Below are 24,988 nucleotides of genomic sequence, written 5' to 3' on the forward strand. Positions count from 1 at the left end.
GCAGTGGGGAGCCTATTGTACTTCTGTAGGATTCCCCATGCATCATTGGCCATAAGTATACCTCTGAATACCAGTGGCTGGGAATCACAAGCGGGGAGAGGTCTGTTGCACCCAGGTCCTGCTTTCCAGAGGCACCTGGTTGGCCACTCTGAGAACAGCATGCAATACTAGATGGGCCTCTGACTTGATCCAGCAGGGTTCTTATGTTTTATGCCATCTAGAAGCCCCACAGGCTTGTGTACTCACATTACTCTTTCACACAAGTAACAAATGAATAGGGCTACTATAGGAGTAATCTGCCTGCAATACAGCCCAGTGTCCTATTAGCTTGTTTACTTTGTAAACTTTACTAATTATAAAGATCTTATTGACCTGATTTGACAATTGTACAGCTAGAGGATTTCGTCATTGTGGGGTTTCCCTTTTTCTTATATAGTAATTAAATCATTGCTTCATTCCAAGTATTTGGAACTGGGATGTTGTTGCAGACATGCATTTAATAGATTAATTCCTAGAAATAAGAGAAATACCTATAAGAGTCTTACACTGTTTAGTTAGAAGGTCATCCGATCCAGGTGCTTTGTTTACCTTCAGACTCTTTATAGACTCCATAGACTTTTTCACAAGACAACTAAAATACTGCTATTTCCTTTGGGAAAGAGCGGGTTTTCATGGGGAAATGCACGGCAGAGGATCAGGAAAGTCTGGATCTGTGCCTGGAAATGCAATGCAAAGGTAAGTCTGGATGAGCCTCATGTTTATGTCACAGATTTTTTCTGAGAAGAAAATGGGGAACGAGGAAATCAATCTGGCCCATATACCCAACTCCAGCATTTCTCTAAAACCGATCTCCCAGCTGAGTCATTTGTGACTCTTCTTGAGCAAATTGCAATTCACACGGGATACTTAATGCAGGAGTCATATATTGGTCCAAGCTTTAATCCTGATAAATACTGTAAATATATATTATCAATGTTTGTTCTTGTAGCGAAAAGCTTATTGTTCCAAGAATTGAGCTATGTTTTAAAGTTTAACAGGTATTGGTTCCTTTAACATTCAGCATCTAAACTTTATTTTACTTATGACACAGTCTAAAAAATAAAAATAAAAGAAGAAAAGAATATTTAAATTAGGCCATATAATTGACTGAGATTTGTTCATGTCTGTCCTTATGTAGGCTTCTAAGGCTTCAGTAATCAGAATTATTTTCTGTAATTTTCTATGTTTTTGATTCATTGTTCTGAAACTGTGCTTCTGTCACATCTGATTTGCCTAAGGTTACAGTTCTGTACTTGAAATGGGAGTAACCCCATTGCACTCAGTGGAGCAACATTGTGCCGCAATAAATTCCTCCGCCTCCTCTTTATTCTTGGTGTTCTTGTTCTTCGCACACGTATTTCAAAAGGGAATCCCCACTTTTACTTAATCTTCCCTTTAATCTCACAGTGAGATATTTGAAACCTGTCTTCTCGTAAAGTTATCAGCAACCTAGTTGCCAAAAAGACCCCCAAACACTGGAAATGTTGACCTTTCAATGTCAGGTCTCCCAAACAGCTGATATTATTGCTATGGGACAGCCAAAGAGACAAATATCTGTTTAATGTTTTCCTTCATGCTAGCACTGGATCAGGGGTCAGCAAACATTTTCATCAGGAGGCTGGTCCACTCCCTCAGACCTTGTGGTGGGCCAGACTATATTTTGAAAAATATAAATACAGTGGTACCTCGGGTTACAGATGCTTCAGGTTACAGATGCTTCCAGTTACAGGCTCCGCTAACCCATAAATAATACCTTGGGTTAAGAACTTTGCTTCAGGATGAGAACTGAAATCGCACAGCAGCGGTGCAGCGGCAGCGGGAGGCCCCATTAGCTAAAGTGGTGCTTCAGGTTAAGAACAGACCTTCAGAACGAATTAAGTTCTTAACCTGAGGTACCACTGTACCCTGCAAACCAGTCCCGCAGCTGCTTCCGGACCTGGAGGAGGTACACACTCTGCATGTGCTCAGGAGCACGTCTCGGCGATGCCTGCTCACCGGCATTGATGAACAGCAGCCTCTCCATCGGCCTGCCTCCATGGAGCTCCATGGAGGCGGCGTGCACCATGCGCTGCCACCCGTCGTCTGAGGCCGGGTCAGCGGGCAGGCCGTGCATGCGGAGCGCTGGGCAGGCAGTGTGCAGCTCGCCCTCCAGGTGCTTCAGCATGGCTGCCGAGCTCTCCTCCAGCAGCAGCACCAAGCCAGGTGCCAGGCACGGGTCCAGCAGGCACGCCATGCTCCGACTGAAGCCCTGTGATGCACCCGTCATGATGCCCATGGCGCGGTCCAGGCCTGCTGCCTGTCTGCCAGCCTCTCCATCTATGGCTGCGCCGGGTTTACCTCAGCGCTTCGGATTGGCTGCAGGAGCCAGTGTCACGGAAGCCAGTCCCTGTGTGTTGAGGCATCCGCGGCTTCTTTTCAGGGAAATGCCGCACTGCGCTCGTTTAGCTCAGCGCAGGGACTGACTGATGGGCAGCAGGGTCCACTGGCCGGATTTACAAGCCTGGTGGGCCGCATACAGCCCCCGGACCGTAGTTTGCTGACCCCTGCACTGGATGAATACCTTATGCTGTTCAAAGTCTGATCCCAGCATTCGCAAGAAGAGATATCTGCATGAAATCCTTTGGGAAGAAGGGTAATAATAATATTATTGCAACATCTGCATAGACTGGAAGCAGCACTCCAGGACAGGAGCCTCTCGCAGTTGTACATGGAGATGCAAAGCAGATGAGCTCCAGCTTTCTCCCTTTCTGTCTATGCTTTTCTTCCTCTGCTGATCTTAAGATTCTTTCTTCTGCTCCTATAGAGCACTCCTATAGTGCTGTGTCTGCAGCAATTGGCAGACCTGTCACAGACCCTCCAAGTGTCCCTATTTTCCAGGGACAGTCCTAGATTTACAGAAGCCATTCCTGTGTCTGATTTGGTCCTGGAATGTCCCACTTTTCCTCAGGACACCCCTATTTTCCTCGGAGAAATGTTGGAGGGTATGGGCTTATGCGACCTGCTAAGCCAAGGAAATAAGTAACTCAACAACCTTCAGAAGATATCTGAAGGCAGCCCTGTATAGGGATGTTTTTTAATGTTTAATGTTTTATTATGTTTTTATATATGTTAGAAGCTGCTCAGAGTGGCTGGGGCAACCCAGTTAGGTGGGAGGGGTATAAATAATAAAAGTATTATTATTATTATTATCATGGAATAGGGCACCTCTGCTTTCATTGGAGAATTGCTGGAGGTTATGATATCAGCCTAATTTTGTCCCAACTAAAGGTAAACTTTACTGTGACAGGAAGGTAAATGGATTTTCCATGTGCTCTGGTTTCCATCATGGTGTCCTGTTGTGCCAGAAGCGGCTTAGTCATGCTGGCCACATGACCTGAAAAGCTGCCTGTGGAAAAACGCCGCCTCTCTTGGCCTGAAAGCGAGATGAGTGCCACACCCCATAGTCGCCTTTGACTGGACCTAACTGCCCAGGGGTCCTTTACCTTTAGCTTTTCCCCCAAGTAAGGTGGAATCTACACACACATAAAAAACCATTCTGAAAATGATTTTTAAAATAGCGTTTTTAAAAATACATTGAATTTTCCATAAGGCTCACCATCTCCATCTAGTGTCACAATGGATATTGCACTTAAAACACATTTAAAACGTTTTATTTGCAGCTGTATAGCCGAGTCCTAAGTTGATGGAAAAAGTTATTGAGATGTTCTAGTAGTATGAAGGAAGAGTTTGGCTGAGGAAAATAATTGCTTTGGCTGTCACCAAACTCTTAGAATTCTTTGAGGACACCAGCAAATAGAATGGTCTATCAGACAGCTTACAGCCGGGCTTACAGCCAGGTTTTGGAAAATTGGCACCAAACCCTCTTATGAAAACTTAGCTATCATGGGGCAAGGGGCCGTATCCTCTTTTTTTTGGGGGGGGGGTAATAATTTTTATTAATTTACAATTACAGTTGAATAATAGCCTCATTATAACAATATCAAATTATACCAAATTATATAATTTAGGTGGCCCCCTGCATGCTAGATTTGACGGTTTGATGTTTTTCTTTATTTCTGTATTCCAAAATCTTATTAATTTCAATTACATTCCAGTCAAAATAATAATCCCTTATACAACAGCTGCAGTATTAATAACTTCTATTTGTGTTGACACATGAAATGATTTATAGAGCTACAAGTGAGGCACTCAAACGATATCCTTATTCTTCCTGTGTGTGGCAATTATTCTGTCTGTGGTGTTTCTTCCTGTCCTTGTAAAATGTTGTGTCTATCTTTTCCTGGTTGTTGCTGTTCTCCACCATGCCTTGGGCGGAGTTGATATCCCATTGTTGTTCCAGAAATTTCTCCATCGCTCCATCCTCATAGGGACTAAAAAATGTTTACAAAAATAGGAAGCTGATCAGGAATAAAGAAACAGCTTTCATGATGAAAGAGACATTGAAATGTCCACAGTGGAACAATTTCTGTTTTATCTGTCCACTAATTATATGTTTATTGGCCTCATCCTGCCAGAATGCCCTTGCAAATAGCTAGGAGCCTGCTGGAGTTACCTTGGCCTGCGGCCAATCTCTTGACAGTAAGACTTCTCTCCTTGTAGCAGCTATATAGATGAGGGAAGTTTGGCTTTTCAAACCCCTCCTGCACAACACTTGGAAACTTACTATTTGTGCTGCACCCCTGGCTCCCCTGGCAATGGTCTAACAAGGGTGTTTTTAAGCATTCGTTTAAAGCAATGCCATATCAGTCCTCCCAACATTTCGGTCCTTCAGCTTCACGAATACTCTTGAATGAATGAATCTTTATTTGCCACGGACAGAATAACTGCCACACAGAGGAAGAACAAGGATATAGTTTGAGTGCCTCACTTGCAGCTCTTTATTTGCTATGGCCGATGCCCATAGCAATAAAACAACAATATGATATACAGTGGCACCTCAGGTTAAGTACTTAATTCATTCCGGAGGTCTGTTCTTAACCTGAAACGGTTCTTAACCTGAAGCACCACTTTAGCTAATGGGGCCTCCCACTGCTGCCGCGCCGCCGGAGCACAATTTCTGTTCTCATCCTGAAGCAAAGTTCTTAACCCGAGGTAATATTTCTGGGTTAGCGGAGTCTGTAACCCGAAGCGTATGTAACCTGAAGCGTATGTAACCCGAGGTACCACTGTACAAAGAATAGGAATAAAAAGTCTGTAACATAAAATACATTTTAGGGTTTTGAATCAATAGTCAAATAGTGGATCTTATTCTGATTGCCCCAGCTAGGAACCTTACAACCTTTACTGTCACCTGCTCATCTTGATCTGCCAAGAGAAAGGACACTGTGGCAGTGGTTGGGCCACCCGGAACGGACAATAAAAGAGGAGTGATAATGTCATTCCTCAAGTCTTTATAAAGAGTGCAAGCCCTACTAAACATCTTCCAAGACAACAATGCCCATTTACACCACAAAGAACTCATAACCCACCTACTTTCAGCAGCCAGAAACACCATAACCAGACACTGGAGAGACCTGTCAGGAGTAAGCATGGACCAATGGTACCAAATAGTATGGGAAACAGCCCTACTAGAAAAATTAACTAATAAACTGAAACTGACACGGGGACAAACAGAAGAAGACACCTTCACCCCAGTATGGCTCCCCTTTATCACATACACAGCCCAACAAGACAATGACAATAATCCACCAACAGCATACAAATCAATATGGCTAACCTGATCCAAAACACCCACCCACCCCACTCACACACGAAAACAAAGATCACCACAGCCAACCACAAAAAAACAACCACACCCTAGGCCAACCCCAAACTCTCTCACCACCAAAGGAACACAAGTGAACAACACAAACAATGCTGACACCAAACTCTACATACATTAAGCATAATAGAAACACCACCACCTGACCCCACCCCCATCCATCTTCCCTCCCTCCACCCCCTTTCTTTTTCCTTTTTTTTTTCTTCTCCCCCTAATGCCTCAACAAATGAAACGGATTTGTAAAAATGTTACATGGGGGGAAAAATACGAGGCATTACACTTCTGTAAAACAAGAAAATCCTAAATAAAATATATACAAAGCTAAAAAAAAGAAAAGAAAAGATAAAGAGTGCAAGCCAGAAGGGTATGCACCACCAATTCGGTACTGCCATCTCCACAGGGACATAAGCATTTTTCGTGTGGAATCTGTTGGAATCATCCCTCAAGTACAGCCGAGGGCAATGCATTCAATCACGAATACTTTTTGGCAGCATTCCTCTACCTTTGTTGACTTCCGACCTCCGCCCGTACAGTCAGTGTTTTTCCATTCTTACAACACAGCTTAACCCGCAAAGCCTGATCTGGCCTTATTGCTTCATAGTACCCTACATTAAAGAATGGCTTATACATCTGTAAACCTGGAAACTGGACAAGACCAGAAATGTCACCTAAAAGGAGGGAAACGGTGTGCTACGTGCATGCAACCAACCGCTACCCTTTCTATTACTGGCATTCAGTATTTCATTCGGCGTCAAAATGGCGCTAGCTGCTGTGTGGAACAAAAGAAGCCGTGTGATATCAGCTCGGAGGACTTGCAGTCATCCCTAGATAAGCAGGTAGGTGGAGTTTAGTTAGGTCATTGCAGTGACCCAGGAGCACCTTAACATGATAACAGTCCTTAAAGGAATGATGCTACTCTTTCAGATCTGGACGGACCGGAACAGGCATTACCTGCAATTAATACTCTGACATTTATTTATTTTGTTTCTCAAGCTTTAGATACTGCTCGATTGTAATAACACCCGGAAGCAATTAAGTAATAAAAGGCTAAAATGACAATTTTTCAGGGAACAATCTATCTCATCCGGCAATAAGTCATTGGTCTGTTAGGTATTCTCCACCTTAAGCAAATCTGGATTTAGTTGCATGAAGCTCACTGGAAGATAACCATTCATCCAGCCCCAGGGGGATTGTGGGAATAAAATGGAACGGAGAGAACTATGTTTATGGCCTTGAGCTCCTTGAAGGAAAGGCAAAATATAAATGTAGGCAATAAATATGATGCAACATGGTAATTACCCGCAGATCTTAACTAAATTGCAGCACCTGACCTCCACTATCGCTATGTCATGTTTGGTGTCAATGCTGGCCAGCAAATCAACATTGGACTAAAGTTCTGTTTGTGGCAACTGATTGGTTGTCTTCCTGTTTCCATGTTCCAGCTTGTCAATATCCTTGTTAAACTGAGGTGCCCAGAACCCGTCACAGGACTCCAGGTGTGGTTCACAACTGCACAGATCTGGAGATGCCGAGTGGGGATCAGTGGCTAGCCTGGAGATTCTGGGGGCTAGATCCATAGGGGCACCAGTTGCCTATGGTTGTCCAAGAAGAGACTCTATGGCGCACAGAAACGTTGGCCTCCATTAACAATCACGGGGCTGTGTTGCTGAGGGAAAACATTCTCTCCCTAATCTAGAAGTAAAATATCTGTAAGCTAGTTAGGCCTCTTAGCTGCTGTGGGTTTGTTGGGTTAGGAGTCAATACAGAGATGTTTCTATGCTAATGAATAGAGCAGGTAATTGAGTGAGCAAATGTGTTTTCTTTCTCTTTTTTTAATAATATTTTTGTTAGCTTTCAATTACAATCCAATAATAGCCTCATCATATCAATACTAATTTATTACAGTGGTACCACCATTTACGTCCACCCTGTCTTCTGTCCATTGTGGTGAATGGGTTACTTCTGGGTTTGCTGCTTGCGCATGCACAGAAGCACTAAATCACGCCTCACGCATGTGCACAAGTGCAAAACTGCTCCGTGTGTGCACACAGAATGGTGCTTTGTTAAGCATCACATTCGTCGGACGTCCGGGGCTCTGGAACGGATCCCAGACTCAAAACAAGGTACCACTGTATACAATTATTATTACCAATCGTTCAAATACAGATTTAGATAATTTGGATAAAATGGGGCCCCGCGTGCTAGAATTGGTGGCTTGATTATTTGCTTCACTTCTGCGTTCCAAAATCTTACTCATTTCCATTACATTCCAGTCATAATAATAATCCCTTATACAACAACTGTGAAATTAATAACTTCTATGCCTTGGGCAGAACTGATATCCCATTGTTCCAGAAAATTCTGCATCGCTCCATCCCATACTTCATTATTTTGCAGCTTTAACAACAGCTGCAAAAGTTACTCTGTCCCAAGAAGTAATCTGTTGTCAACATTTTTCTTCTCGGCCTGGGAAGCAGAGTGGTCTTTCAAACTGCAGATGACTCATTAAAGAACCTTATCAGTTCCTTGGCAAGTTCACAGACTCCTTTCATCCTGCCTTCCAACTGAAGATATATGAGCAATTATACTTCCAATTAAATTAAATTCAAAGTTCTCTGCGTTATTCAGTTCGCTCCATAAATAATAAACAATGGGGAAGAGTCAGCTCTACAATCGTACATTGGTTTTCAAACAGCTTAGTTCTCGAACATTTTGACTCCCTTATGCTGCGGGAGGCAGTGGAGGACAGAGGTGCCTGGCGTTCTCTGGTCCATGGGGTCACGAAGAGTCAGACACGACTAAACGACTAAACAACAACAACATGCTGCAAACCTGGAAGTGACTGTTCCGGTTTGCGAACTATTTTTGGAAGCTGAACGTCTAATGGGACCACATAACACCGGTTCTGAGAGATCTGCATTGGCTCCCAGTACGTTTCCGAGCACGATTCAAAGTGTTGGTGCTGACCTTTAAAGCCCTAAACGGCCTCGGTCCTGTATACCTGAAGGAGCGTCTCCACCCCCATCGTTCAGCCCGGACTCTGAGATCCAGCGCCGAGGGCCTTCTGGCGGTTCCCTCATTGCGAGAAGTGAGGCTACAGGGAACCAGACAGAGGGCCTTCTCGGTAGCGGCGCCCGCCCTGTGGAACGCCCTCCCATCAGATGTCAAAGAGATAAAGAATTACCTGACGTTCAGAAGACATCTTAAGGCAGCCCTGTTCAGGGAAGTTTTTAATATGTAATGCTGTACGGTTTTTAACACTGATTGGAAAACTCAGCCAGATGGGCGGGGTATAAATAATAAATTATTATTATTATTATTATTATTATTATTATTATTATTATTATTAATGGGGCTTCCGCAGCTTCTGATAGGCTGCAGGAGCTTCCTGCAGCCAATCAGAAGCCACGCTTTGGTTTCCGAATGTTTTGGAAGTCAAACGGACTTCTGGAACGGATTCCATTTAACTTCCAAGGTACGACTGTAATGTGTTTTCTCCCCATCCTCTGCACATGGTGGACACTTTCATCAGCAAACACAGAACATCATCTTCTTCTCCACTGACTGAATCCACCAGGCATAATTTCTGCCACTTTGGAGATGCCAAGGAAATGAAACCCTTACCCTGCTGCCTCGGTTTCCCCACCCCCATATACCAAAGGATTGCGTGCCTTCATGTGTTGCCCTACTTTGTTTAGGTTCCTTGTGTCAATAATGTGCCTCCCAGCAGAACACTGCCAAATCCCTACTTGGAGCACTTAGGGGATCTCCCTCAGCAGGTCAACAAGGTCAGAGTGCTGGGAATTCCTCCAAGCAGAGGGGTTGGGTAGCTCACCCACGTTGACAGAGCAGGTTTGCTAGCGGTGCAGAAACGGCAGCCTGTCGCATCTGTCACGAATGTGGGGAAATCGCTTGGCCGGCTGTCGGGAATGGTATAAGATCCCTGAGCCCAGGTAGCTGGCAGCATTACCACACTGGTTCCCTGCATGAGGAAGGTAAGCATCCATTTTCCAATTAGAACATTAGCAGTGGCAAAGTTTTTATTGGTGGTTGCAAGAACCAATGATCCCTATACAGTATTCTGAACAAAATGCTTGTTTAACCTGGACGTAGGCTGTATGAATTGTGTATTGCTTTGTAACAATTCGTTGGGTCTCTGGACCGTAATAAAGATTGTTGTTGTTGTTGTCCAGTTAGATAGCATAGGGGAATGGCTCTTGCGGGCTTTGGTGATGTGATTGCACAGAGAGCACTGTGCATAGAGGTGCCCTCTTCATTTTCTCCTCCCCTAAAAGAGGACAGGCTATTCTCCCCACGGCTACTGCACTCACCAGGAGTTCAGTCCTAAATGATTTTGCAAACTCCCTATTTTCTGGTTCTAGGTCTCCTCTGCATCTCACCCTTGTTGTTGTTTAGTCGTTTAGTCGTGTCCGACTCTTCGTGACCCCATGGACCAGAGCACGCCAGGCACTCCTGTCTTCCACTGCCTCCCGCAGTTTAGTCAAACTCATGCTGGTAGCTTCAAGAACACTGCCCAACCATCTCGTCCTCTGTCGTCCCCTTCTCCTTGTGCCCTCAATCTTTCCCAACATCAGGGTCTTTTCCAGGGAGTCTTCTCTTCTCATGAGGTGGCCAAAGTATTGGAGCCTCAGCTTCAGGATCTGCCCCTCCAGTGAGCACTCAAGGCTGATTTCCTTAAGAATGGATGCGTTTGATCTTCTTGCAGTCCATGGGACTCTCAAGAGTCTCCTCCAGCCCCATAATTCAAAAGCATCAATTCTTCGGCGATCAGCCTTCTTTATGGTCCAGCTCTCACTTCCATACATCACTATTGGGAAAACCATAGTTTTAACTATATGGACCTTTGTCAGCAAGGTGATGTCTCTGCTCTTTAAGATGCTGTCTAGGTTTGTCATTGCTGCATCTCACCTTAGCTGTGCCAAAACTGTTGTGATCCCATAAATTCCAGGGATTTTATGCCCTTGAGTGAAATGGCTGTGGAGTGGAGAATCCCTGTAGGAGGACTTTTCCAGGGCAGCACTGAATAGCTTTTCTCTGCTGCGTTTAGCAAGCTGAAATGTAGAATTACAAAATTCTTCCTTTTACAAATAGAAAACCCATAGGGGCTACTGTGGTGGAAAGGAAGCTATGCTGAAATGCAGCTTTTTCACCTCCAGAAACCCTACAAAGACATGAGTGATTCCACTGCTGTAGAAGTCTGTCGGGTGCTGTAATAAGCACAGAAATGCTGCAGTTACTTGCCCAAATGAATGTTATTTCTGGATTCAACTGACAAGAACAGGGAGGGATCAGGAATATACGAGTAAATCTGGATAGGGAGACAGGTTTTACTAAAGAAGCGAGGAAAATGGAATTCTGGTTTCCAAACTTACAGAAGAAAGAAGGCGTTTGTCACCTATGTTCTATCAACATGAGGACTAGAATCCTGAAATAACAACTGGATTCTGCATCAGAGGCCATTTGCTGCAGATTCTGAGATATACACCCTTGCCCGTGCCATGGCTTTCATCAGAAGGGGCACACTTTTTTTGGTGATGTTCTAAGCTTTGATCTAACCACAGTATCCTTGTTGAATTTTGAGGTGGGCGGGTAGGAGGAATAACGACCAAGCCCCTCTTGCAAAGAGAGGAGGAAAATGAAGTTGTTGTGCAGTGAGCAAGTTGTTAATAATTGTTTATATTCTGCTGGGAGAGGCCTAGAGTGGCTGGGAAAACCCAGCCAGATGAGTAGGGAATTAATATTTTTTAAAAAAATTAATAGTGGGTTGTGATGCCTAGGTCCAGATTAAGATGTGTAGGATGAAGGACAGAATATAAATTTAATCAATTAATTAATTGATAGAAGAAACAGCAGCTGGATAGGCAGTCCAGCCTAAATTCTTTCTCTCTTTGTAGGAGAAAGACACAGTGAGTGGAACATGACTTTTTTTATGAATTGAGGCCAACTGGGTGCAATCATCGCCACTAGAAAACTGAATGAAAATTGTGCATGGGGATGTGTCAACTCTGCATACAACCAGCTAGTTTCTTGCAGGTGCCACCAGTGGCTTTGAATTAAGAGCTTTTGATGACACCACCGCAAACGACTTAAAAAACAGTGTGAAGCGAGACAGGTACCTAACGTAATTCTGTTGCTCAAAACCAGCAGCCTGCAGAAAAGGAGCTGGTTTGTGCAGGAGCGAAGTAGTTGCTGCATGCCCAGCAACTGTTAGACTCAGCCCTTGGCATGAGTCATGCTGCCTTCTGCACATTCAGGGAGGCAAACAAGCATACCCACTCGGGTTATGAGGGAGGAAAGTTCACAGAGTTACAAAATTACCCCTCAGATAGATAACAGAGAACTTTGTTTATTCTTGGAAAGGCATGTACCGTATCTGGTGAAATTGAATGATTTAGATAGGACTGAACAGGGTAGGAGACCAGCTGTTTCCTCACCAAGGGAAGTGGATAGTGTGTGTGTGTGTGTGTGTGTGTGTGTGTGTGTGTGTTCAGACTTGCTGCTAAATCATTTTTACAATAATATTTTATTAGGTTTTCTCAAGAAAAAAGACCACAAAGATAACAAAAAATAAACATCAAAAACAAAAAAGAAAAATTACAACAATCAGAAATCAAAAATTCCACACATAAAACAAAAGAATAAGAAAAATAAAAATAAAAATCTCTCCTTTCAAATTCTCAGCATTTATGTAACTACAAACAGAAACAAGAAAACTCGCAGAGGGGGCCTGGAAGTGACTTGAGAGCTTCAGATATTAGAACACCGGATTGACAAGGGTTAAAGACTTAAGGACTGACATTATCCGGAACCAGGAAAAGGGACGTTGGAGAAATTTAAAATGAGAAATGCTTTTGTAATAAATTCTTATTTATGGAATTAGTGTAATTCTAATGAAATATTAAGAGATGCTGGAAAGGAAGCAATTGGCTTTAGTAATGGTTTAAATCTAAGAATTTTAAAGATCTGAGGACAAGATAAAATTAATGAAATTAATGTAAGAAAAAATGAAGTGGTTTGAGTAATAAGGGGAAATAAGAAATTGCAAGAATGGTTTGATTATAAATAAGGGTAAGACAAGTGGTATGAATTTGCTGAATTAATTTTAAAATGGAATACAAGGAGGGAGGTGAGAGGAAGTCAGGAAAATAAGTAAAAGAATGCTAAATCATTTTTAGGCTAGGGGTGATTCCTCCCTGATGGGAAGAATAGGTTGCACCAAGCAGGGAACACACCTCTTTTCTTGGAAGGATATGTATTCTTAATGTTGTACAGTGGTACCTCGGGTTACAGACGCTTCAGGTTACAGACACTTCGGGTTACAGACTCCGCTAACTCAGAAATAGTACCTTGGGTTAAGAACTTTGCTTCAGGATGAGAACAGAAATCGCACAGCAGCGGTGTGGCGGCAGCGGGAGGCCCCATTAGCTAAAGTGGTACCTCAGGTTAAGAACAGTTTCAGGTTAAGAACAGACCTCCAGAACGAATTAAGTACCCAAGTACCACTGTACTAAATGTCCTTCCAGATACCTGCTTCTGCCAGGTAATGTCCCCACTCCCAGTCTGGCTTTTATTTTTAGAAGCTAGAGAAGTGCAAAAAATGACACTTCTGGAATCAGTACGGGTCTGGTATAAGGGCTCCTTCTTCCATGTGTTTCCGTCAAGTTTGTTTCAGGGTTGATCTGCACATTTCCTGCATCTTCAGACTATAGGCAATCCGTCATAGCTGCAATACTGGGTGCCTCAGGGACGCAGGTGACGCTGTGGTCTAAACCACTGAGACTCTTGGGCTTGCCAATCAGGTCGGTGGTTCGAATCCCCATGACTGGGTAAGCTCCTATTGCTCTGTCCCAGCTCCTGCCAACCTAGCAGTTTGAAAGCATGCCAGCGTGAATAGATAAATAGGTACCGCTGCAGCAGGAAGGCGTTTCCGTGCACTCTGGTTTCTGTCATAGTGTTCTGTTGTGCCAGAAGCAGTTTAGTCATGCTGGCCACATGATCTGGAAAGCTGTCTGTGGACAAACACTGGCTCCCTCCCAGGGGTCCTTTACCTTTACCTTTTACTGGGTGCCTGTTTGCTGCTGTTCAGCAAGCCTAGCAAGGTCCAAACTGACAGTTCCCCTGACAAAAATATGCTCCATTGCATGTTCTGAGCAAGCCAAGCTGATGTAATACTTACACCACAATCCTAACCGCATGGATTACAACTAATCCAGAATGCGGCAGCTAGACTGGTGACTGGGAGCGGCCGCTGAGAGACCATATAACACCGGTCTTGAAAGACCTACATTGGCTCCCAGTACGTTTCCGAGCACAATTAAAAGTGTTGGTGCTGACCTTTAAAGCCCTAAACGGCCTCGGTCCAGTATACCTGAAGGAGCGTCTCCTCCCCCATCGTTCTGCCCGGACACTGAGGTCCAGCTCCGAGGGCTTTCTGGCGGTTCTCTCACTGCGAGAGGCCAAGTTACAGGGAACCAGGCAGAGGGCCTTCTCGGTAGTGGCGCCCGCCCTGTGGAACGCCCTCCCATCAGATGTCAAAGCAATAAACATCTACCTGACATTCAGAAGACATCTGAAGTTTTTAATATGTGACATTTTAGTGTATCTTTCATCTTTGTTGGAAGCCACCCAGAGTGGCTGGGGAAACCCAACCAGATGGGCGGGGTACAAATAATAAATTATTATTATTATTATTATTATTATTATTATTATTATTATTATTATCTACTTGGAAGTAAGTCCCCCTGAGGGACGATAGGGCTTACTCTTGGGTAAGTGGGGCTAGTCCCCAGTCCTGTATGCACTTATCTGGGAGTGAGGCCTATTTAACTCAATGGGATTCTTTCTGGGCAGACATGTGTATGATTGTGGTGGTAACTGAAATGCAGTGTTACATCTAGAGAAAGTTTGGCTGTGTATGTCACTGAGGAGTAATAAGAGAAAAAAATATTTCTTGGTCAGCTGCATTCATGGACAGCTGTTGTTGCAAAGCACTTTTCAAGGAGAAGTCAGACATACGGTGCATTGCTCTAATCTAATCCAGAAGTCACCAAGGTTATGTGTGACCTCATAGCAGGATCTTTCATATCCAGGAAAGAACGCTGTCCGTCACAGCTGCCTCCTGAATACCCTGAACAAAAGCCAGGTTCAAAAATAAGCTATGCACTTGACCGTTCTTTCACTAATAAAATACAATGGGAAGTTTTTTAAACAGTTCCAAGAACATTCTGCACACATGTGTATCTCTGGGCAGCTTTCTAGGTATTTCCAGATCAATTGCAGCAGAACAGGGTACAGAAAAATATTAGAACTTGTGGAACATCCGCATTTGCTTTGCAAAACCATTCGAGGGTCCTTAAAAAGCCACTTTCTACAGAGCTTCTCAAGTGAAGAGGTGAAATTTGCATGTTCTGAAGACAGGCTTTGCCATTCAGGATGACGGGGGGGGGGGGGAGTATGAGCTGGGGATGTTGTGAACCACTGCCTTTCCTCATTGGCCTCCAGCTCACATTCTGCAGTCCAGCCCCTTGACATTTATTTGTTTTTCCCCTCCATGCCTCATTGCTTCAGGTGCCAGCTGGCTCCACAATCAAAGGCTGCACTTCACCCAGCAAACGAGATGTTGCTACCATGGCTGAGCCTCGTACCTGTGCTTTTCTGTGTCTCCGCGGACAGTACAGGTAAGACTCGACCAATATGCACCCAGAGCTGTGCTAGCTCTGTTCTCACAAAGCCTCTGGGGTGACAAACAAATGAGTTTGAGAAGGACAGAAGGCAATGGGTAGGGGCCTGAATTCTGTTTGAAATCACAGGTGTCCAGGTCTTAAAGTCTTGGCCAGGGAATCTGCTTCTAGCCCTGCCTCAAAACTTCCACTATTCCTGCATGCTTTTGCCGGATGAATAACCAGAAAGCCTCGTGAGCGCTATTCATTTCTGTTTTAACTCTCTCTCTCTTCACAAAGGGCATGTTCTGATAGACCTAATATGAGTCAGCCAATATGGGTACCAACAGCTGATTTGCATTAGCTGAGCAGTGTGTTAATTTTACAGTCCTGGCATCGGTTGCCAAAGGGCAGCCCAGTTCGTTCAGGTGTAGGCTACAATCCTGTACCTACTTACCTGGTGGTTGCCTGATTTTCCTCTGTGCCAGCCCAGCCCTTGCCACCAACACCTCCAGGCGGGTGGGCACAGAGCCTATGCACCAGCCCATGCCGCCAGAGCCAAGCCGGGCTGCACTGTGCCATTTGCCTGCCTGTGGAGGGAGGAGACCAGCCGTCAACACAGCCCTTGACAAGTGAATACCCCCAGTGCTGGCTGAGCAGCCATTCAGTGCGAGACCCCCTTGCCTGGGGGCACCTGGTTTGCACACCCTGAAAACCATGTGCCCGGGGCTATGCCCCCCCGATCCCATGCTATGCCCCTGGGTCCGCGCTTTTTTGGTCCATGTCTGAGCACTTCTGCCAATGCCACTTTCCCCACAGAAACCTGCTCTTTAAAATCTTCTTTCTCCTGTCCTACTGTCGGCTTGCTCGCTCCAATTGTGATATTTCAATCCTGCCTTTTCCAGATTATTTGACATTGCACATGGACTCTGTGACTGGAGTTTTGGAAGACTTTGAATCCCAGCTGAGAAGGACCCCGGACCAGACTGTGACAGAGCTTTTCCGGGAGCTGGAGTGTTGCGAGGGCGAGCTCTGCCAGCTTCTCCTCGGCCCCGTGACTTCGGCGCCCTCAGACGTGTCTTATTTGAGTGAGCAGCAGAGCATTTTCCTCAAAAACCTGGTGAACCACGAGGTTGACACCTCCTTGGTAGAACATGGGGTGGTCTTGACTCCTGATGGGACTACAGTTTCGCTAAGTCCTCTTCTTGCTGGGATAGCTGCCGGGCTCCAGAGGAGCCATAAGGAGACTCTGCGTGCCACACCTCTGATCGCCAACTCCACCAATAGTTCTGTGGTAGAGCTACCCCTTACTCTGGAGCCCCTCTTTGCCACAACGATTGCCATGGACCTGGGCAAAGCCTTTCTCCTCTTTCACACCAACCAAAGCCAGGTGGCCCTGGGACCAGATGGCTGCTGGGACAGCATCTCTGCACCTCAAAAATTCACCTTGATGGGGGCTCCCTCGACTCTTCCAGATGCTTTTATCAATGGTGCAATGGATGGCCTCATTCTAGGTACTTACTTGGCAGAGAAAGCAGATCCGCCATCAAACATCAGTGTCCTGCTGAAGGACTATTATGGTGGAGAGGGCCTGGGAGGTGAAAGTCCGATGCAAAGCAACTTCCGACGAAAGAACTTTGCAGCTCTGGTGAGCGAGGAAAAGCTGAGGATGCAAGTAGAGGATTCTCTCCTCCTGCTCCGGAGGCTGAATGAAAGCAACCCCTTGTTTGATGGCCTCACAAATGAAGAACTGAGATCCATCAGAAACCAGGCTGTAGAAGAATTCACGGCTTTGTATGTAGGTATGGATCACATGTGGGAAACCATATCTCCAGAACGGATTTATTCCTGTCTCCTGTGTACTTAGGCTGGAGAACTACATTGGCAAAATTAAAACAAGGGCACATTTTGAAGGATGGGTGCGCTTTAGTTCTCGGATTGTTTCGAAAAGTGCAATACATTCTGCTGTAAATGCACACTAAATCAAATCCCTTCCCACATCCCTTGTTAGAGGTCCTTAAATGTAAAGATACTTCTCCCTACTAGTTCTCTGTTTGTCTCCTACCCTATTCCATCCTAAACAAGAGATCCTCTTACTACATAGATGGGATGCTGCCCACATGTACTTCTTTTCAAAGCCCTTTGTTCACTTGGTTCATTTATTTAACATAATCATATCCCACTTTTCTGCTAAGACCTTTGGAGCAAATTACACAGACTCTCATTTTGTGGAGGGAAAGGGGAAGAGTAGAGGACATGCATCACTCCAACCCATGTGCAAAACATTTGGGGCTGCTTGCTTGCCTCCCATGACCCCTCCCCATCTGCCACCCCCTTGCCTCTCCGAATGGCCGGCTAGCCTGCCTCCTCCCAGCTGCCCTTGTTCAGACGTGCTCAGAAATGGTGCCAAAAAGGAGGAAGGCACCAACTTGCACAAAATATTGTGTGTGTGTCCCCCTAAATATTTTATTGGAGGGGCAAGGGGGCCAGGGCCCCATAGAGTTGGTGCCTATGACATTAGCAATGTAGACCAGGGGTCAACAAGGTTTACCTCACCTGGGCCGGTTCACTCCAGCAGAGATCCCTCCATGGGCCGGATTGCGGTTGTGCCCGCGATTTCCGATGTCTGCGCATGTGCAGACACGATTTCCGGCACCGCGGAAGTGAGTTCTTGCGCCACTCTGAGTCGGTTTAGTGCAGCACGCAGGGACTCACCGAGCGGGCAGCTTGATTCGGGGGTGGCTCATGGGCCAGTTAAATGACCCTTGTGGGCCGCTTGTGGCTCATGGACCTTAGGTTGCCTACCCCTGATGTAAACTGTACATGATCACATACCTTTCAAGTATCCCGATTTGAGTGGGAACTCCTGGAATTATGGAAGCCATCCTTGCTTCTGGCTGGATCCTGGGATGTCCCCGTTTGGGGTCCATTGCTCTAGCACGAGTCAGCTGCCTCCCGTAAGAGCTTGGGACCAATTCTGATCACTAGGATGTTGGAGGGTATGTGATTGCAAAATGTAACCGGGTAGGGGGGACCATATGAGCCTGGTTTATCCTGATGCACAAGGATAGCTGAGGGTGTAATCACATAGTAGCTCTAAGCACATGGAGAGCTGGTTGTCTGTGATCCGGTCCTAGGATGCAGGTGGCACTGTGGTCTAAACCAGTGTTTCCCAACCTTGGGCCTCCAGCTGTTTTTGGACTACAATTCCCATCATCCCTTGCCACTGGTCTTGCTAGTCAGGGATGATGGGAGTTGTAGTTCAAAAACAGCTGGAGGCCCAAGGTTGGGAAACACTGGTCTAAACCACTGAGCCTCTTGGGCTTGCTGATCAGAAGGTCGGTGGTTCAAATCCCTGTGACAGGGTGAGCTCCTGTTGCTCTGTCCCAGCTCCTGCCAACCTAGCCGTTCGAAAGCACGCCAGTGCAAGTAGATAAATAGGTACCGCTGTGGCGGGAAGGTAAACGGCATTTCCGTGCGCTCTGGTTTCTGTCACGGTGCCCTGTTGTGCCAGAAGCGGTTTAGTCATGCTGGCCACATGACCTGACAAGCTGTCTTTGGACAAACGCCGGCTCCCTCGGCCTGAAAGCGAGATGAGCGCTGCAACCCCATAGTCGCCTTTGACTGGATGGATCTGTCCAGGAGTCCTTTATCTACCCTTACCTAGGAGCTGTGCCTCAAATAACACCTTTGTCCTATAACTTGCCCCTCCACCAAGCAGACATGCTGGCTGACCTGCTTTTTAAACGCATGACCTACTTTACCAGCCGTGTTCTTCTCCCTTCACAGAGTGTCCTGCAATCATCCCACGGTGCATGTGGGGTGCCCGACCCTACAGAGGAATACCCGCGCAGCTTCAGTTGCCCCTGGGCTTCGTATACATCCACCACACTAGCACCCCTGCAAAGCCATGCCGAAGCTTCCCATCGTGTGCAGCAGACATGCGCTCGATGCAGAGATTCCACCAGGATTTCCGTGGCTGGGATGACATTGGCTACAGGTAAGCACAGTCCTATTGCAATACACAACTGGGAATGGACAGATCTGTCACCTGTTAAGAGTTGTTTTCATAGGTTTTTCATTCCATTTCTGCATTAATGTGCATTAAAAAATTCAAAGCAATGCTTTCTAAACCCTATCTAAATGTGTATTTTCTCTCACCATGCATATCTAAAGGCAGATTCCAATCAACTTAAGCTGCGAAATAACTGTCTTGCAACCTTTGAAGAAGTGCAGAATCTGGTGGATAACTTAGTTCTCATTTGTCTGTTAGGGTGGATCTAAACACAGATCTAAACCACAGAGCGTAGGGCTTGCCGGTCAGAAGGTCGGCGGTTCGAATCCCTGCAACGGGGTGAGCTCCTGTTGCTCGGTCCCTGCTCCTGCCCACTTAGCAGTATGAAAGCACGTCAAAGTGCAAGCAGATAAATAGGTACCGCTCCAGCGGGAAGGTAAATGGCGTTTCCGTGCACTGTTCTGATTTGCCAGAAGCAGCTTAGTCATGCTGGCTACATGACCCGGAAGCTGTCTGCAGACAAACACCGGCTCCCTTGGCCTATAGAGTGAAATGAGTGCGCAACCCCAGAGTCGTCCACGACTGGATCTAACAGTCAGGGGTGCCTTTACCTTTAAACACAGGAAAGCAATGCTATAAATAAGCCAGAAATTACATTGTTTTAACAAAAGAAAAAATCTCTATGGAAAATAGCGTTTTAAAATTTCTTCCTCTCTGGCACCATCTGGTGTTGCATGTTTCTTTGCTAATGTAGCTGAGTCCTTATTCCACCCAGGGCATATCAAGGCCACTTAACTAATAAGTATCAATGAATATCAAATTCTTCAAGCATCCCTATGCACCGTAGGCTCAGAGAAGATTTCCCAGTGCAGAATCCTGCGAAAGGTGAATTGAGATCTGCAAGTTGGGGTGAAATTGCAGTTAGATGTCGTTCCCATCCCAACCCATGCCATTCTTGGCTAAAAATAAACAAATGAGGCATAATTCTCTGTGTTTCAGACTTAACTTCATACTGCTGGTGGTGGCTTATTTAAATAAATAACTAAAAACCCTGCATATGGGAAAGTCAGTCTAGAACCTATTTCCAGACTTCCAGTTTGGGGGTATTTTTGCATGGTTGTTGAGCATTCCATCATGCCAGGTGCCTTCTCACCTATGGCCTGAAGCTATACCTTCCAAAAAAAAGTTTACTAGCACAGCAAGAACTATGAAATTTCTAGATCAAGGAAAGGATCATACTTTAGTCCAGCTTCTGATCTCAAAAGCTTAATTTCACTCCTTTTGACACTGGAGTATAACACTAGACTTCATGGAACACGTGGGCTTTTTTTCATCTGGAACTCACTGGAACTCAGTTCCAGCACTTCTCAGGTGGGAGACATTGTCATTATAAGAGAATGAGGGAGGTGTTCAGGATGAGTTCCTGCACCTCTTTTTCTAGAAAAAATAGCACTGTGGAACCGAATGAATAGCCTACCTTTCAACTGGAAAACGAGATTGCAGACTGGTTTTTGCTCTCAACCACAGAGCCTAGGCCTTGCCGATCAGAAGGTCAGCAGTTCGAATCCCCGCGATGGGGTGAGCTCCCGTTGCTCGGTCCCAGCTCCTGCCAACCTAGCAGTTCGGAAGCATGTCAAAGTGCAAGTAGATAAATAGGTACCGCTCTGACGGGAAGGCAAACGGTGTTTCCGTGCGCTGCTCTGGTTAGCCAGAAGCGGCTTAGTCATGCTGGCCACATGACCCGGAAGCTGTACACCGGCTCCCTCGGCCAATAAAGTGAGATGAGCGCTGCAACCCCAGAGTCGGTCACGACTGGACCTAATGGTCAGGGGTTCCTTTACCTTTACCTTATGCAAAGCTGTGGGCAGTGTTCAAGTAGCACATCCTGTCCCTTGCATGTGCCCCACACCCTCCCCAAATCTTATCCAGAGCATTGTGAAAGCCCCAGAAACATATTTAGGAGACATCCAGGGGTAGGACAGGGGGTGACTGTTCCATTGTGCAAGTGGAAATCCTTGAACCGGTAATGATAATGGTAAATTTTTATATGCCATCCATCTGACTTGGTTGCCCCAGCCACTCTGGGTGGCTTCTAACAAATTAAACACATCAAGCACAGTAAAACATGATGATAGTCATTGTTTGGATGGTGGGCTTTTATCCATTTCCGCAGTCATACAATCAATCCATCAGTAGCTGAACTGGGTTCCACACAGTCACAGAAACAAATGAACCGAAAAAGCCTCAAAAGCAAAAACGCAAAATAAATAGCAAAAACAAAGTGCCAAACTTAATCCGTTCCGGAAGTCTGTTTAGCTTCTGAGATGTTCAAAAACCAAGGCGCAGCTTCTGATTGGTGCAGGCACCCCAGAAACAATAGCTGACAGCCACACCGGCCATTCAGCTTCTGAAAAATGTTCGAAAACCGGAACACTTACTTCCGGATTTTTGGCGTTTGAGAACCAAGGTACCACAGTATAAATATATACAGTCATACCTCGGGTTAAATGTGCTTCAGGTTGAGCTTTTTCAAGTTACGCTCCACAGCAACCCGGAAGTAACGGAGCGTGTTACTTCCGGGTTTCGCCGCTTGCGCATGTGCAGATGCTCAAAATGACATCACGCGCATGCGTGGAAGCGGCAAAACGCGACCCACGCATGCGCAGACATGCAGTCGCATCTTACGTTCTATTAAGGATGCGAACGGGGCTCCGGAACGGATCCCGTTTGCATCCAGAGGTACCACTGTATAGAGAGAGAGAGAGAGAGAGAATGACAGCAAGGCTGAGCTCCTTGGTAAGACAACACTTATCTTCTATCCTTGCACAGCTATGTTGCCGGAGGTGATGGATACATCTACCAGGGGAGAGGCTGGCACTGGGTAGGAGCGCACACACGGAGCTACAACACCAAAGGCTACGGCATCAGCTTCATCGGGGACTACATGGAGGCGCTGCCAGATGCCCACAGCATGGAACTGGTGAAGAACAATTTCATAAAGTGTGCCGTGAGGGGCTCCAAGCTGCAAGCCAACTACACCATCCATGGGCACCGCCAGATGGGGAACACCCTATGCCCGGGAGATAGACTCTTCAAAGAGATTCAAACCTGGAAAGGTTTCGCAGTGAGGTGCTTTACAGACAAGGGTGTTCGTCGCTGCATCTGACATAGAGCTCCCTGATGTTGTTTCCTGATGTGAGAGTCTTCAAGAACCCATCATCCCGTGGAATGGGGAAAGAGTGCTGTTAATGCCCACGTCCAACACCAGGGGGCGGCTGTTCAACACCTGCAAGGAAGCCATGGCCGAATTCAAAATCCTTAAGCAAAATAAATGATAACAGTCATACAATACTTTGATTTGAAAATTTGGGGACTGCAAATATAAGATCCATGGGACTATGGTGGGGGGCAGTGGTGTGGAAGAAAGGGACTGAAAATAATAAAGGAATGCAGCTGGAGGTGAACTAGAGAAATCTGCCCAAGAATTACACAGCCAGCCCACTGTGTGCCTCTGCTCCTGTCTGCAAGGGCAAAGATGCAGAATAGAGATACAGAGCCACTGAAAAAAGGCACTTTCAAGTGCAATTTTTTGTGTTTTCCCTGATGATCCCAAATCAAAGCAGGGCAATGCCATGCTATATCCAAAGGCAGATCTGGGGGGGGGGGGGTGATATCCTGCAACTATGACGTCCAACGAAAGGGAAGAGGTGGGAGAGGATGCCAGATTTGGGCATCGCCCAGGGTGCCACTGAAATTTGAGCTCTGCCACAGCTATATCATCAGCCCCGGACCTGAAAGCCATAGGGGGAGATTGCACCATTTCACATCTAGCTAAATGTAAGATGACCGTTGTTATAAGAATAATACATCTAATTCCCTTATGGGGTAGCTAGAGCCCGTATAGAGTCCCTCAGGAGATTTCTGTTGGTCGGAGAAAATAACAGAGGCCAATTGTTAATTGAAAGCAAAGCAACTAGTAAGCCTGATCTTTATTAAAGGAAATAAACTGTTGCAACAGGGTCCCCACTCACCACACGCAGGAGGGAGAACCCCAAACAAGACCCTATAAAGACTTTTGAAATTGCCCACCCTATAGCCCAAGGCCACCCTCCAAAACATCATACATACATCACAGAAGGAGGCGGTCTCCGGCTGCTTCTCTCCCGTCTGCCAGGATACCTGATAGTGCCTTATCTGATTACCTTTTCTGGGTAGCCTGGCCATTCCTTTGAGATGGTAGATACTTTAGTTTCTGAATCTCTTACACATATTGATAGTAAAGGTAAAGGTAAAGGTACCCCTGCCCGTACGGGCCAGTCTTGCCAGACTCTGGGGTTGTGCGCCCATCTCACTCAAGAGGCCAGGGGCCAGCGCTGTCCGGAGACACTTCCGGGTCACGTGGCCAGTGTGACATCGCTGCTCTGGCGAGCCAGAGCTGCACACGGAAACGCCGTTTACCTTCCCGCCAGTAAGCGGTCCCTATTTATCTACTTGCACCCGAGGGTGCTTTCGAACTGCTAGGTTGGCAGGCGCTGGGACCGAGCAATGGGAGCGCACCCCGCCGCGGGGATTCGAACCGCCGACCTTTCGATCGGCAAGCCCTAGGCGCTGAGGCTTTTACCCACAGCGCCACCCGCATCCTATATTGATAGTAGGCTCAGCTTAACAGATACGGTACTTGCCTGACTATATTTGAAAAGAGAGGTATAAGCCCCTACAGTCCAAAGACAACTGGAAAGCTTTTCCTATTGCCTTCCTCCTTGCAGAGAAATATTTGAGGTCAATTTGGGAGAGCCAAAATGGCTTCAGGATTGCTCTCCTGTACTATTTCAGACACGTGGTTCATATACTTATGTATGTGTTTGCCTTGTACATTTGTGAACATTTATTCTATATTTGAGACCTTTGAATTCTTATAACACTGTGTCTACGTGGTTTCTTCATAGCTACCAAGTTAGCAACAGCAGCTGTAATAATTGTTCTCATATTAGTTTCTCTGGCCCATCTGCACTGGACATTTAAAGCAGTTTTATATCGCATGAAGCAGTCATGGCTCCCCCCTCAAAAAGAAAAAAAATTCTGGGAACTATAGCTTGTTAAGGAAGCTGAGAGCTGTTATGGGACCCCTTTCCCCCTCACAGTTACAGTTCCCAGAGTTCCCTGGGAAGAGTGATTGACTGCTAAGCCACTCCGTGTAGTTAAATCTATAATGTGGTCAGGGTCTCTGTGTGGCTCTGTCTAGGTTACGAAAATCAACATTGCAACTGCTTTCATGTCCAAAACAAAGTAAGACATCCTCATTCTATGTGATAAGCATGCATATTCTCCCACAGTAGACCACAGAAAAGGCATTGTCACCCCACAGAAGAAAATACCCCATAACAATACAGAGTTCTGCAGAAAAATGCCAACCTTTTCACCATTATTGAGGTCATGTGTTTTAGCAGCTGTGTTTTTAAAATAAACAGCATACCACTTTTGTAAAATATGATT

The 24,988-nt window shown here is 45.8% G+C and overlaps 1 protein-coding gene across 2 annotated transcripts; it reads left to right on the forward strand.

Annotated features, from left to right (window-relative positions):
* Positions 1-9,647: 9,647 nt before the first annotated feature.
* On the forward strand, positions 9,648-22,844 carry PGLYRP2 (peptidoglycan recognition protein 2). 2 transcript variants are annotated; one of them, XM_083719302.1, is made up of 5 exons: positions 9,648-9,795; positions 15,389-15,498; positions 16,386-17,282; positions 19,270-19,480; positions 22,325-22,844. In XM_083719302.1, the coding sequence occupies exons 2-5, from the start codon at positions 15,438-15,440 to the stop codon at positions 22,659-22,661; spliced, it is 1,506 nt and encodes a 501-aa protein (XP_083575428.1). In that variant the 5' UTR covers positions 9,648-9,795; positions 15,389-15,437; the 3' UTR covers positions 22,662-22,844. The 2 variants fall into 2 exon arrangements, with proteins under 2 accessions (XP_083575428.1, XP_083575429.1); XM_083719303.1 differs by having other exon boundaries at positions 9,652-9,795; positions 16,386-17,278.
* The last annotated feature ends 2,144 nt before the right edge of the window (positions 22,845-24,988 follow it).

Source organism: Podarcis gaigeae, assembly GCF_964106915.1.
Source record: "Podarcis gaigeae genome assembly, chromosome: 17".
In the NCBI taxonomy this organism is placed as follows: domain Eukaryota; kingdom Metazoa; phylum Chordata; class Lepidosauria; order Squamata; family Lacertidae; genus Podarcis; species Podarcis gaigeae.